Source organism: Gastrolobium bilobum, unplaced genomic scaffold (genome assembly GCF_033153095.1).
Source record: "Gastrolobium bilobum isolate Gb01-03AN ecotype WA unplaced genomic scaffold, APGP_CSIRO_Gbil_v1 utg2365, whole genome shotgun sequence".
In the NCBI taxonomy this organism is placed as follows: domain Eukaryota; kingdom Viridiplantae; phylum Streptophyta; class Magnoliopsida; order Fabales; family Fabaceae; genus Gastrolobium; species Gastrolobium bilobum.
Window position 1 is genome coordinate 501,343 of NW_026899145.1, and position 15,829 is coordinate 517,171.

The window sequence follows — 15,829 nt, forward strand, 5'->3', positions numbered from 1 at the left end:
CCCACCAAAATTCCACCCACACAAACATCCAAAAGATACGAGAAATACTCTACGGCACATCAATTTTAAAACACAGCTTTTGTTGCTTCCAAAGGGGGTTCGAATTAACTTCAACTGTTGAAAATTTTAGGACAAAAAATTTATGTGAACAATTATATTAAAAAATCTACAATATTTAAAGTAATACCAGACGATTAGCTATAGTGGTAAATACAATTTAAATTGAGTTCATAACTCCGTTTGTATATGTATGTGTGTGTGTGTGTTTTTTTGGCAAGCATCGAGTATAGAAATAAAAATAGAAAAGCTAAAAGTCCTGGTTGCATTCAGTTCGTAGTTAGAATGAAGGATTACAAATCTCCTACAGAGTAATTACATGAAAAAATAAGCAGAGAGACAATGATGAAAATCAAAACTTGCAGCCACAACAGAGGTAGAAAAAGCAGACCCTGATAACCAGCACAAGGGCCTCAAACACAGACAAAACCTTGAAAACCACATCGTCGACGAAAGAAACCGGCAAAGTAAGCCTCTTCCACTTGAATGCAGAAAACAGAAACTTGCACCTCAACGTCTCTTTTCTCAGCCTCTTGAAGAACCCTCTCTTCTTGCCCCCCACCCTGTCCCTATGCTCAATCAATGTCTTTTGCATTTTGGGTTTTCCTTGAAAGAACAAAGAGAAAAATGGGCTGTGGTTATATTTGGGAGAATAAGAGGTTCGGAAGTTTCTACTTTGGCTTTTTAAGTACTTTTCTTTGGACAAATGGTTTTCTCAACGATGCTTGATGAGAAAGAATATATATATATATATATTTTCTCAACGATGCTTGATGAGAAAGAATATATATATATATATATATATATATATATATATATATATGAAAAAAATATTTCTCAAGCTGTTTGAGATAAATTTATCTTCGGCCACCCCAAAACTATATCATTTTGATTATTTATTTCTTTTTATATATTGATTCACTTTTGAATGGTTATGATTCCCCTTTTATCTCTCTTTATTTATCACCATTGATCCATCTTTGTATGGTTATGATTTAGCAGCCAGAAATAACTTTATCTCCGGCAGTTTGAGAAATGATAAGCCCAGTATATACATACATATATATATATATATTTATAAGAGTTATGTCGGAGGAAAAGTGATTGTGTAATGTTATAGAGATTCGTTTTGTGTGCCGTAATTTCTTTTTTTTCTTTTTTCTTCAAAAAGTGTGGGCCCCACAAAATGTTATTTGTATAAAAAAATTTGTTGTGTCATGTTAAATGACAAATACAAACCCTATATATATATATATATATATATATATATATATATATAGATATACACACTAGGGTGAGTAATATTTTTTTCGATATAAACTTATCTCAAATTATCTTTTAATTATGTATTAAAGTTATATTTTTTTTTTCTTTTATATCATTTTTTTAAAGCTTGTCTAAAGAAAATAATAATAATATTATAATTATGTAATATTTCTAATATATAATTAAATTGAGATGAATTTATTATCTCAAGTCGTCAAAAAAATATTATATATATGATAGTCATGCGTGGAAGTTTGAACTTCATTGAGAAGTTTGAAATGGGAGGAGTTGACAGAGTGGAATCATAACTGCTCCGCGTTTTGATGGAGTCTAAGTCCAACGTGCGTGCTGGGATGAGAAATGATTAGGTGCCATGTGGCTGACTCTGCACCTGTGCGCCTTATAAAGAGTAACATATAATGATTCTAATTTAATGAAATTAAATGATTAAAACCTGTACACATGAAAAAAATTAAGGTATTATCATGTATCATACACTCTGATTTTATACTATTAGACTAACCTATATTTAAATGTTTATATTTTTCTATAAAGTATAAATTCAGTTCTGATATGACAGTTATGATTTAATTCGTTTAGTATATAAATTTTCTTAGGATAAGCTTCTCCATTTCAATTGATATTATTTCACGTATACACACGCATTTTTTATGGTTTATCTGGAAAAAAAAGTTCACTTTTCTTTTTGGATATATCCAGTACTGATTCTTTAATAGTAAGAGTTTGTCCCACCCATAGGTAAATAATAGAAACAAATTTCTTATCGTTTGAACCAATAATTATAATTATTAGTGCTTTTCCTTTTCAAATTGTCTAGGTATCACCTGTGATCAAATTATTTATTATACGATAGGATGACCAAATTTCGTAAAGTTCTGGAGAAAATTTTAGTCCTTTTTTCCATTCCAGTTGGCTAGAAGGTAGCTGGGATAATTCACACACATAACACGCTACACAACTATTAATTAATTAATGATACGATAGGATGACCAAATTTTGTAATGTTCTCGAGGTAACTTTTTTCTCACATCATTGGACAAGGAAAAGCACATTTCAAAAAATGAATGTTAGATGGTTTTTTTAATACAAATTCTTAATATATTATATAATTATGTAAAAAATATTAATGTAAGCATATATAAATTAATAGATAAGCTTAATAATACAGAATATATTACAACTTTCTGTGTTACTTTTCTTGCATATTTAATTCTTCTTCATATGATATTTATCTTGAAAAACCTTATAATTAGAGAATAGAGACCTATGTACACGAGAATCGTAATAGCCGAAGACGCTTTCAGAAATGGTTTTCACAAGAATCACAGGTCACAATATAAAGTTCGAAAAGGCTTGGAGAATCAGTTCCTTCTTGACATGTGGTTAGTCATTAGACCAAAAATGCATTGTATTTGAAGAACTAAAAGCAAAAGATGCACGAACTTAATAATTACAAAACTTAATCACATCATGTAATTAAAGACTACATGTTTATGCTTAAAGAAGATTTCAGTTAATTAGTGGGATATGGATTCATGCTAATAGGCAGCTAGCATTTCATATCTGGGATCTTCCGATTACCGAAAGCTGAAGCCTACAACTATAGTTCTTGGTGTTCTGATTCCATTCAAATACAGAGTCTCAAGTGAATGCTGGGAACAATATTGTGCCACCTGATTGATTTTAATTTGTTCATGAAAACTTTATAATCTCGGTTCAAATATAACATTTTCTCATTAATAGACAATCTGTAATTAATTTAATCATATATCCTTTCTATTTACCTTAACTTCATATGCCACAATCAACTTTCTTCTTTTTGTCTCATTTAAATTAGCGAGTGTGTGTATATAGATTTTTTTTTTTTTTTTGGAATTACCCAACCCTAATTACTTCTTTGAGACGAGTTCTGGTATCTCTACAAGCTTCGACTCTTTGAGCCGGCTATGGGACTAATCCGGAGTGCGGGAATCAGTGATGACTAAAGGTTCAGCCCCTTCCCTAAGAATGCATTCAGCGGGAGTCGAACACATGTCCAACTCCACTAACTCAATGCCAAGGAACCAACTGAGTTGCACCCATTGGGTTATAGATTGTTTGATTAAACAAAAAGTGATTAATTCTTTTATGTATATTTGTGTGTATGCTGTTGCACAAAACACAACGTAATATTTAAAATTTTGACATTTTTTAAGTGTTAAAGGCTAAAAATGAAAAAAAAAACTAGGCTCTTGATATATGAAGTAATAAATTTTTATTCATAACTTCTTAAAATTTTTGTTTATTTAAATAGGGGAAGAATATTGTAATAATCAAGTTGCGTTACTACCAATTTACTACCAATCAATCTCACTGTTAGATCGATTATGTGGATCCAACGGTTATATTTATTTTCATCTTTGTATTGTCATGATTTCCCAAATTTAATACTTTATATTTATTTCCACCTTTGTATGGTTATGATTTTTCATATTTAATGCTTTCACTTTAAATTTGGGAAATCATGACCATACAAAGATGGAAATAAATATAACCGTTGGATCAACATAATCGATTTAATGGTAAGATTGATTAGTAGTAACATGATAATAACACAACTTGGTTGTTATAATATTCTTTCCCGTTTAAATAAATGCAAATGGTCTAGTTTGGAATTCGGAATTACTTATTCTAAGTTCTAACGAAATTCAATTTCATTGTTATTGGGCTTCGTGGTTGCCAACCAAGAAAATTCAAATAAGAGTAAAGTCGATTTTGGATCCCTAACAAAATAACACAGTCCTCATTTTAGTACTTTACAAAAAAATTATTAGTCGGCTGGTTCCTATGAAATTCAAAGTGGACCCATGTTAGTCCTTTTGAGAGACTAATGTAGGTCTTTTTGAATTTGTAAGGGATTACAATTTCAACTAAATGAGTCAACTTTGAATTTTTTAGGAACCTCAAGACTAAATTTTTTTTATAAGAAATAAAAGTGGATACCGTATTTTTGTTAGGAACCCAAAATTAAGCTTTAGTCTTCAAATAAACATAACTTTGAAACAGGCGAGACCACACTGTCAAGGGGGAAGGGAAATATTTAATATAGTTCAGGACCATTGAATCTTTTGGTGCTCCCTCTCACATCATTAATTTTTACTTTCTCTTTTTATTCTGTTATTTTCTCTCTTTTCTAAATTTACCCTCCTATTTACACTAAGGGACCACCTAAACGTTCACAACAAATAATTTGAGGGGGAAGATGCCATCCGAATCATGAGATTTGCGTGGGATACCACGAGCATATTTAGGGGAGTAGCTATTCCATAAATTGAAAAATTTTCCGGACACCACGTTTCCGTCCAAAAAATAATGGGAGTAGATCCTCTCATGTGAAAAAGTGGTCATGTTATTTGATCACCACCACTCATTGGTGATAAGATAAGAGAGAGAAAAATGTATATTTTTTAAATGAGTAGTTGTGATCAAATAACATAACCACATCACTTTTTCACACGAGAGGATTCATTCCTAAAAATAATAGACAGTTTTTTGCTCTTTATTTTATTTTTTTTGGGTAAGAGAAGAAATAGACCGTTTTTTGTTTTATTATATTTTATTTGATATTATTTTATTGACTTGGGTATTTGAACAAACTTTAGAATATTGATAGTCATTTGATAGAAAATCAACAATTTTTTTACAAAAAAAAGAAAAAAGAAAATCAACAATTTGAAATTTTATAAAATTAAAGTAGATGAAAAATACATTACGTTATGAATGAATTTTTTTTCTTAATTTTCAATCAATAATTGCTACTTGTATTTCATGTTTTGAATTACACTTTAAAATATTTTAATAAGTTTTTTTTAATAAATAAACAAAAGCCGTAAAAGGCAGATTAGTTTTTGATTTTTTTATACTCTCATGCTTTTCGCATACATACGGTGTTATGTAAAAGTTTCGTGTCTATTTCTTTATGAACACTTTTTTTACAAATTTTAATAAGTTCTCCGTATATTTAACATGTATAAAAAAATAATTAACATTTTCTTACATATAAATATAATGGAAGAAACTTTGATCCATTCCAAAGTTTAGAGTAAAATACTTCTACGTTAATTATTATATTTAGTAATAGGGGCAGGACACTTTTATTTGTTTTCTCCCGATCTAATAGGCCTCCTAGAGAATTGAATTGAAAAATGTTAAATTAATAAAATGTTTTAAATTTTTTTAAAGCTAAAAGCTATTTGTTTTTGGTAAACAAAAGCTACTTTTAAATTAAAGCTTAAAAAAAGAATTTTACAAAATAAAGTTAAAAGTTGTTTAATAATTAAATAAAAAATTAATTTAAAAGTTATTTAAAAATTATTCATTTCATAAAAAGTTGATATAATTTTAAAAAAGCTTTTCTTAGGAGCTTTTGATTTTTGGCTTTTTTCTTTATTATAAAAAGCTCTTTTTTACAAGAACTTTTGTAAAATTCTATTTAGCTTAGTTTTTGTTTATAAGAAGGAGAAAAACTAAAAAAGACCTCTCTAGAAACAAATTCATTAGAGTTAAACTCTGCATTGTTGATTTTAGGATGTAATTGGTAGAAGGAAATATTTTAAAATTTTGGGAAAGTTAGATTGGGAATTCGATTTGCCCACACCTATGATGCACGGACACGGACACGGGACACGACACGACACGACACGCCGACACGTTAATTCTAAAAAATGTCATATTTGGACACGTTGGGACACGTTTTGATATTAAATAAATTTTTAATATATATAATATAATTTATATTTAAGACATATAAGAGTCCATAATAAGTCATATAACCAATCAAATATTTAAATTTCATAACATAGATATAAATATAAATAATTTTTCGTACTTTGTTAATTTTTCATGTCAAATTTCATAACAGAAAAAAATTAATTTATAAATTATTTCTTTTATATTTAGTTAACAAAATAAAATTAAGATTTAAAAAAAAAAAAAACGTGTCCGAGCGTGTCCTAGCGTTGACTGCGAGTCCAAAAAAGTTGACTGCGTGTCCAAAAAACGTGTCGGAACGTGTCGGAGAGTTGACCGCGTGTCCCCAAATGTTGACCACGTGTCGGACGCGTGTCCGAGCGTGTTGGAGCGTGTCCGTGTCGGACACGTGTCCGACACGCAAAATTTTGTTTGATCAGCGTGTCCGTGCTTTAGTGGCCCACACTTAGTAGGAGGATTGTAAAATTTTTCCCGAAAAAATCCGATTCCCGAAATTCATGTTTATGAAAAAAAATTCTATCTTAAATACCATTAAATAGGTGGTGTTTTGAGAATCTTATATGATGGAAATATTTGATAATTTTTTTAAGACATAATTAACCTTAATTCATGATATTAGTAATATTTTGCAATCAATCAAACATAATATCAAGAAAATTAATTTAACATTTTCATAGATATTTTGATTTATCAAACAGTTTGTTAATAATATTTTTGAGAAACTCATTTTTTTACTATATTTCTAAGAATTATAATTTTCAAATAAAAAATAATTTCTCATCTCCCAAAGATTCGAGCTGCTTCAAAAAATGAAAGGATTCGATAAAGGAGGTCAGGTATCATTTGAAATTGTCCTTGAAGGGAATGGATATATGCGCATCATCTTTAAGAGACAACATTGAAATCTGTGCACATGCGAATCTATATTTAGAAAACCAACTTTCGAATAAATTTTTGGTGATACAGTTGCATCAAAGATGTACATCTCATCATGTTTCAAAAAAAAAAGATGTACATCTCATCAATAAAAATATTATATATTAGTTAAAATTTTCTTTTCTTTGCCAGATTTTTATCTCTCCTATAATGTGTAATGCTTCTATTAATGGAATACACTAAATCTTGGTGCAACAGTAGCACCAAAGAATTATTCTCTCCCCACCGCTTCAATTAAAAGGAAGGAAGACAAATTTGCCACTTTTCAAAACAAAAAGAGAAAGGTTATACTTACAATTTTTTTTTTTACAATCTCTTACAACCATATCTTAATATCGTTGATTTCTGTCAATCAACGGTTATCATTTATTGTGAATTAATAATTAATTAATGAGTTTAATTTGCGAAAATCATAACTGTTGATTGACGAAAATCAACGGTGTTAAGATATAGTTGTAAGAAGTTGTAAAAAAAATATTGTAAATATAACATTCCTCAAATCATAACCATATCGCACGCAAACAATAATTTTTTTTAAAATGCCACATGTACATGTTGATTTGACAGTAAATAAAAATATGTCACATCTTGATGTAGCAAATTTATACACGTTACATTTTGAAACATTTTACTATTTATGTGATATTTTGATAAATTTTTTTAAAAGATGGTAAATTGATCAATGTTTTTAAGGGAGTATTTGATAGGAGTTTTTTTTTTTTTTTTTTTTTGTAAATTTTGATAGGAGTTTTTGGTAGAGATAACCATGATATTTTAACTTAACTATGTTTGGTAGAAGTTTCAAAAAAAATTAACCATGCAAATGCTTTACCCGTACACTGATTTGTTTGCAAAATTTGATGAAAAATACTGTTTCAAAAAATCAAATGAAAGGTGATATTTTGATTTGGTGGGAAAAGAAAAAATGGAGAGCAAATTTGGAGACGGAAATGTCCTTGATACGTAAATTTGGAGATGCAAATTTGGAGTCTCTTCAATACTTCGTGTGTTTGACTTTGATTACAAATGGCAACATAATCTCATTTTAAAAGGGTTATTTTCACTTGTGATAAATCTGCAGAAGGTTTTAAAAGGGTCAGGAATCATGTGTCTTGATCGCAAATTTGCAGAAGGTTTTCACTTGTGATAAATCTGAGAGTAATGTTTTCAAAAATTATAAAAGGGTTATTTTTATCTTTTTAATCTATTTTTCCATCAATATTTTACCTTTAATCAAACATAGAGTCATAAAATTTAATCTAATTTTTTCGGTAATATTTTGGCCTACTAAACAAATTTTTTTTTTAACTTTTCTACCAAACTCACTTTCTTATCATATTCCTAGTAATCATATTTTCCTAGTAAAAAATTTTTTCTCCTCTACTAAATACCCCCTAAAAGAAATGGGATAAGGAGGAGGAATGTTGATGTAATTGAAAGAGATTTGCTTTATTAAATCGTTAAAATTTAACTAATGTAAAAACGCGCGTAGAGCCATTTGCGCGAAATTTTCCCCTTCTGCTAGGGTTGAGCTTCAATAACTAGCGTTCGATGGAGACTGAAATGGATGACCAATCTGCACCGACGGATGAGGATGGGACAAGGGCGTCGAGAGGGAGAGTTCATCTGGCGGTGGATTCCCCTCCTAGAGGCGGTAAGAAGCCCAAAGGTGCTGCGATGGATGATGCATCGATGGATGACAACATGAACGAGGAGGGTGAGGCTGTGTCTGAACCAGATCATCATTCCCCATTGTTATCAGGTGAGAAGCTGACAGAGGTTAGTGTTGGCCCTCGCAGTAGAGTGGTCTCTTATAAAGATAAACTGTTAAGATTGAACGAGCAAGGAGGTCATTCAGACAATGATGAGGAGGATCGGGTTTCAAAACAGAAGCGAGAGGATGAGGAGGCGAAGCTGATGGAAGGGCTGGCTCAGGATGTTCCTGATGATCCACTTTGCCCGAGGTATACTTTCTCTGTGGAAGAACACAAGAGAGATTGTGAGCAATGGAGAAAGGCACTCATCATCAAGCTTATAGGGAAGAGAATGAGGGCTAGGGTCCTCATGATGAGACTTCAGAGACTGTGGAGTTTGATGGGTGCTTATGAGCTCATTGACCTTGATAACGGGCACTTGCTGCTGCGATTCCAAGAGGATAATGACTATCGTCATGTCCTTGAGGAAGGCCCGTGGATTGTCAACGACCATTATGTGGTTGTCCAGCGCTGGAGGTCATTCTTCGACCCGTATGATGAGAGCTTTAAGAGATTAGCTGTGTGGATTAGAATCCCTGGGCTGCCTATCGAGCTTTACACGACACGTCATCTATGGAGAATTGGGAATATTTTTGGGCGTACTCTCAAGGTGGATAGGAATTCTCTAAGGAAAAGTGATCTTGGAGATGTCATCACTGAGAGAGGTCGTTTTGCTCGAATTTGCGTGGAAGTAGACTTGAGAAAAAGCTTCCTGTCAAAATTTGTTATTGGTAATACAGTTTATCAGGTTGGTTACGAGGGATTACATCTTATATGCTTTGAGTGTGGGTTATATGGGCACAGGCAGAACCAATGTCCAGCAGCCCAAGATCGGTGTAAAGGCCATGAGGAAGTCAGTAAAGGGCAGGTGAATGTGATGAGTCCAGCTCCTCATAAGGAAAAGATGGAAGTTAAGCAGGATGAAGCCTTTGAAAGCTGGATGGTGGTGCAAAGGAAGCCTAGGAATAGGAAACAAAAGGCTAAATCTTCTAGTCCCACGAAGGAAGGGGATGGGGAGTAGATCCCCACTCCTGTGAACAAGGTGGTGATCTCAGAGGATTCTGGTTCTCTTGAAACCACGGTTCAGGACTCTCAACCTAAGGTTAATCTAATTTCTAGTGAGCAAGAGAAGGATTGTACTATGAGCAACAGTTGTTCAAAGGGAGTTGTGAAAACTGCTGGCTCAACATCTAAGGATGTAACAATGGCAGGAACCAGTCCCCAAAAGAAACTTAGATCTCTAGAGAATGTGGTCAAGAAGAATATTACCAAGGAAGGGAGAGACAAGAGCAAGTCAACCAGCAAGGTGGTCTCCAAAAAACCTGGAATAGAAAATGTTTCACCCAATTCGGTATTTGAAGGTCCGGGTAAAGGGGTTAGCAGAACCAGAGCAAGAGGAGGACCTAGTCCTGAGGCTCCAACTAAGGCTGGGGGGACATGCAGTAGCAGCTCTAGAAAAGACCAATGTGAGGATCAATCAACTCATTCGAAAGGCATGTAGCTAGACCAGATTGGGATGGCTTTCGAGATTACACACTTTGATGGGAGGGCCACCCTCCCATTAGGTAAGTAGCTTGGTTTTGGGTTTATCCCTTGTACAGTTTTAATTTTAGCTATTTTTATGTCAGTTTTTTCCTGGAACTGCAGAGGGGTGGGGAAGAAAAGCTTCCCTACCCTCATTAGTGATTTAAAATTCAGGTTTAAAGTGAGCATTATGGCTCTCTATGAAGTAAAGGTTGGTGGCTCAAGGGGTGAGGAAATTAGTAAGCAGCTGGGTTTTCCCAAGCAATTCAGGCAAGATCCAGATGGTTTTTCTGGAGGCATTTGGTTACTTTGGGATGATACCTTGGTGAAGCTGTAGGTTCTGATTTCCCATCACCAATTTGTTCATGTTCGGGTTCATTACTTGGACTCTAAGAAGGTGGACCTGATCACTTTTGTTTATGCTAGTCCAAGGAGAATTGAGAGGAGAGTTCTTTGGGAGGAACTTGAAACCATTAGCCATTCGGTTAATGAACCATGGCTAACAATGGGGGATTTCAATTCTATTTTGTTAGCTTCTGAAAAGATTGGGGGAAAAGAGATTTGTTGGAGTAGTATTTCAGACATGCAACAGTGTTTTTACAACTGTAACCTTAATGACATGGGCTACAAAGGGCTTGATTTTACCTGGAAGCGTGGGAGGCTTCATGAAAGGCTGGATAGGGCTTGTACTAGTGAAGATTAGAATATTGAGTGGCCTAACCGGTTCATTACCCACCTTCCATTCTTCAATTCAGATCATAGACCTATTCTTCTCCTCAAAGATGGTCATTCTGAAGCAGGAAAATGCACCAGAAGCTTTAAATTCCTGGCTGCCTGGTTAACTGAACAGAGTTTTAGTGAGCTGGTCAAGAGTAGCTGTGATCATAATGATAACTGGTTATCGGCTAGGAATAACTTTGAAACAAAGGCAAAAAACTTGCATCTCAATGTATTCAAGGAGAATCTTAGACAAAAGAACCGGTTATATTCTAGACTGAATGGGCTGGACAGTTGTAAATATGGGAGGTATGACCATAATACTGAAATACTGCAAAGAAATTAGTGGAAGGAGTTGCAAAAAATTCTTGTGAAGGAGGAGTTGATTTGGTTTCAGAGATCTCGAAATCAATGGCTTAAATATGGTGACAAGAACTCCAAGTTCTTCCATTCCTCTACTATAGCTAGAAGAAGGCATAACAAGATAGTCACCTTAAAGAATGAGCAGGGCATTTGGGAGGCTGATCCTGGTGTGCTGGTTAAAATGGTTGTTTCTGTTGCGTAAAATCGGCAAGTGCACCGATCGTACCAAGTAATAAAGAGTGAGTAAGAATATCGTCCCATGAGGATTGAGGCACCTAAGTTGTTATAACTATTCCTCTCTTGTTGGATTAATCAAAATAGGTTGAGAGCAATTGTGGTTCATAAAACAAACTAAAACAATTAAAGTAAAAATGTAAATGATTCCAAAAGTGTTTTCAGAATGCAAGAACAAAAGATTAAGGATTGGGAAAATATTTGAGAAAATATTGCGGTAAGAGAAACAAACACCTTTCTGATCCCCACCTTGCAACTTGGATTACGTTTACATTTACATATTCAATTGATCGAATAATTCATCATCTTTTATATGATTAGTTAAGCCCTAATCCCTTAGTGATCTTAACCTTGTCAACTCTATTAGAATCCTAATCCCTTAGAAATCCCTTTTCGAGTTAACCCTTAGAATCAATGAACCTTTAACGTTCGTTGTTCATGTAGCCTATCCCTAGTGCGTACATGAACAATTATCTTATTCTTTGTCAGGAATTAGAATTTCAACATCCCTATCGAAAACCCTAACCCTCGCAATCCTACTAGATTGATCAGTTCCAATAGAATTATAAAATGAAGAACAAGAAAAGATAAACTCAATTAAAATAGATAAACATAAATTTCAACCAAGGTACAAGGGATTCACATTAAGGGTTGTGACCCTTATCACAATGATAAAACTAGCCAGACATATTCATGTCTGACAAAATAACAATAAAATAAAGTAGCATTTAAAACCTAGAAGAGAAAGGGAAGATGAAGATCTTCCGACTTGATCGATCGAATACTTGAATCTCCAAGAAGCTCCAAGGAATCTCCACTCTCTTTGTTGTTTTTCTCTTCTTTATTATCAAAAAGTTCTTTCTTCCTCTATTTCTGATCCTTTTATTAGGTTTTGGGAAAACCTATTTTCACTTGCACTCCAATTGGGCTTTATTTTGGCTGATTCGCAGTAAAAATTAAATCTCCCACGCACGGGGTGCCAGGCAAACTTGGGAGAAACAGAAGCTGAGTCGAACACTAGCGCCCCGGGCGCCGCCTCCAGCGCGCCGTGCGCCGCCACCCGCGCACCGTGCGCCAGGTTGGCGCGCCGTGCGTCAATACTAGCGCCTAGGGCACCGCCGAAACAGAAACTACTCAACGATTTGGCGCCTCTTGCGCCAGGTACCGAGCCTCGTGCGCCGGTCTCGCGCCTCGTGCGCCAACCTCCGAGCGTCGTGCGCAAGCGGGAAATTTGGTTTCTCTGATCTTTCCTCTTTTTGCGGCGTTTCCTGCTATTTAAACATATAACTTGAGTGAGAGCATGATTGAGAAGGAATAATCAATATTTCTTGCATTTAAAGACTATTTTCACACATTTATGATTAATTCCTTGCTTCTTTTAAGTTAGAAAACATCATATGCTAGACTCACATCAAACAATTTCCAGATTTAGATGTTGTTGTCCTCAGCAATAAATTGAATTTAAGCATGGGAAGCAAGGTTCAATTAATCAGGCATAGCATTGCACAGACAATCATAAAGATTACTATACTAAGCATGAATGATTTCCAAGTCAAACTTAAGATGATGCTTAACACTACATTCAAACGTCAGAGTCTAACTTGATTACCCCTCACAAGACATGATATTCACTCATCACTCAGTGTTTGGGGTCATTCATCATCACTCATTTCATCACAGCTGTTGTACTACCATAAGCTTGATCTTTTTCTCAAGTTCCTAAAGATGAGGAACATCAACACATGCCTGATTGATCAAAAAGGTTTCTTAAGGTTATAACTTGGCTTGGCTTAAGGTTAGAATCTTTTGGAAAGTAGCTGAATAATTATTGAGATTGAAACACCATTTTCATTAAGACTCAATCATCTCTCAATTCAAGTTTCAGCTCCACTTTTTATTCGAATTCATGATTCCTTCCTTTTTCTCACTTTTTCCTTCATCATTGCTTGTCAATTTTGCAATTTATTTTTCTTTCTCTTTAAATTCATCTGAGAACTATTCTTTTCTTTTCCTTTTCAACTGCTTAACTTCTAGTGGAGCTTACCTCAATTACTTCTAACTTTTTGATTATTGACATTTCAATCTCAATCAAGGTAAGTTCTGATGGAAATGGTTTAGACAGTTTAATCAGGTAATTGAACAAAAATAGTCTCAAGCTCAACATGGCTAGCAATGGAAAAATTTTCAAGTGGCTATTTGGCCATAAGCTTAATAGAACAAAATGCCTCTATCACTTCAATCAACATATGCATTGGAGAGAATTAGATCAAGTTCTAGAGTACTACTGTGGTGAGGACACTCTAAAAAAATTCAACTGTATAAGCACAAACCTCACAAGCTGTGGTATCAAACTAGACTCCTCTTAATTTCATTCTAAGCATCATTATCCATTATTAACATAGAAATCAAACAAACGAGCAATCACAATCTCTATTCATGCTCTATGCAATGTCATGACAATTCTGTATATCATGCAATGCTTCCTCATTTTCAACCGAGTAGCACATCTAAATCTGAAACGTGCTTTCTCATAGCAGAAAAAAAAATTTACTACTACAAAATAGAAAATAAACTGGAAAGGTTAAAATAACTCAATAACTCCCCTGAAATGGCTATGAATCCACTGAACCTTTTCTGTTGTTCCTCTGTGTGTGATACCTCAATTAATGCGTATGCGGCCCCCAATTCCCAGATTTAGAATATTGTTGTCCTCAGCAATAACTAAAGTAGTCGGAGAAAATACTGCTGCGCAAGTATAAACATCACACATGTGAAATATCAGGCAGAAAATAACATGACCAATGTACTGGAGAATTACAAGACCAAAGACCAAATATGTCTCAACGACCCTAAGTAGAAATGAAAAACATAAAATAAAAATTAAACACAGATAAAGGAAAGGAAATAAAACAAATAATAATAATAATAAACTCTAACCTTCTTTGTATCTGGCAAGTCATATTGTGGGCACTTTCTGATCAACTCCTGGTATCGAGTCCAGGCTGCACATAAGGTCTCTCCTGGTTGTTGAGTAAAATTGGTGATTTCATTCACCAACTTATTGTACATTTCCATGGAAAAGTGCTCAGCAAAGAACTTGGCTGCTAACTCATCCCATGTGCGGACACTGTTAGGAGCCTGTCGGTCTAACCATTTGAGAGCTCTCCCGGTCAAGGCAAACGGGAACAATCGGAGTCTGATTGCATCGTCGGTTACTCCGTTGTGCTTAGTTGTATCACAGATCCTTAAAAATATGTCTATGCAGTCGTGAGGATCTTCATAGTCCTCTCCACCAAACTGAGTTTTCTCCACCAATGTGATGAGTGCTGGCTGGATGTCATAGTTGTTAGCAGCAATCGGTGGTTTGATAATACTCGAATTTGGCCTTGTGAATTGAGGGGCCAAAACTGATTCCATCAGCTCAGCTGCTGGTGGATCTTCCTCTGCCATCTCTGTTTCTACTTCAAAGTGTGGAGTAGAAGTCTCTGCTTGCTTCTTTTGCTTGGTATGTTGTCTTATCCTCTTTGCAGTCCTTTCTATCTCTGGATCATAGATCAAAGTCTTAGGATCAACTGTACCACGCATAAACTCAAGCAAACAGATTAGTAACACAAGAATCCAATCAAGAAAATCAAAAGTTATAAATAACTTGGCGTAGTCAATCCCCGGCAACGGCGCCAAAAACTTGTTGCGGAAAATCGGCAAGTGCACCGATCGTACCAAGTAATAAAGAGTGAGTAATAATATCGTCCCATGAGGATTGAGGCACCTAAGTTGTTATAACTATTCCTCTCTTGTTGGATTAATCAAAATAGGTTGAGAGCAATTGTGGATCATGAAACAAACTAAAACAATTAAAGTAAAAATGTAAATGATTCCAAAAGTGTTTTCAGAATGCAAGAACAAAAGATTAAGGATTGGGAAAATATTTGAGAAAATATTGCGGTAAGAGAAACAAACACCTTTCTGATCCCCACCTTGCAACTTAGATTACGTTTACATTTACATATTCAATTGATCGAACAATTCATCATCTTTTATATGATTAGTTAAGCCCCAATCCCTTAGTGATCTTAACCTTGTCAACTCTATTAGAATCCTAATCCCTTAGAAACCCATTTTCGAGTTAACCCTTAGAATCAATGAACCTTTAACGTTCGCTGTTCATGTAGCCTATCCGTAGTGCGTACATGAACAGTTATCTTATT

General features: G+C 34.2%; 1 protein-coding gene and 1 non-coding gene across 2 annotated transcripts; both read left to right on the forward strand.

The window, feature by feature from the left end:
- Window positions 1-8,580: 8,580 nt before the first annotated feature.
- On the forward strand, window positions 8,581-9,804 carry LOC133287599 (uncharacterized). Its single transcript, XM_061485238.1, has one exon. It carries the CDS (start codon window positions 8,581-8,583, stop codon window positions 9,802-9,804), a length of 1,224 nt encoding a protein of 407 aa, XP_061341222.1.
- A 4,770-nt stretch (window positions 9,805-14,574) lies between these two features.
- On the forward strand, window positions 14,575-14,681 carry LOC133287622 (small nucleolar RNA R71). The gene has a single exon (XR_009748258.1). It is a non-coding gene; the product is annotated as a small nucleolar RNA R71 (small nucleolar RNA).
- Window positions 14,682-15,829: the final 1,148 nt, after the last annotated feature.

What these genes read in the sequence shown, in the direction of transcription:
- LOC133287599 (XM_061485238.1), top strand. Translation starts at nt 8,581, where the DNA reads ATGGAGACTGAAATGGATGACCAATCTGCACCGACGGATGAGGATGGG.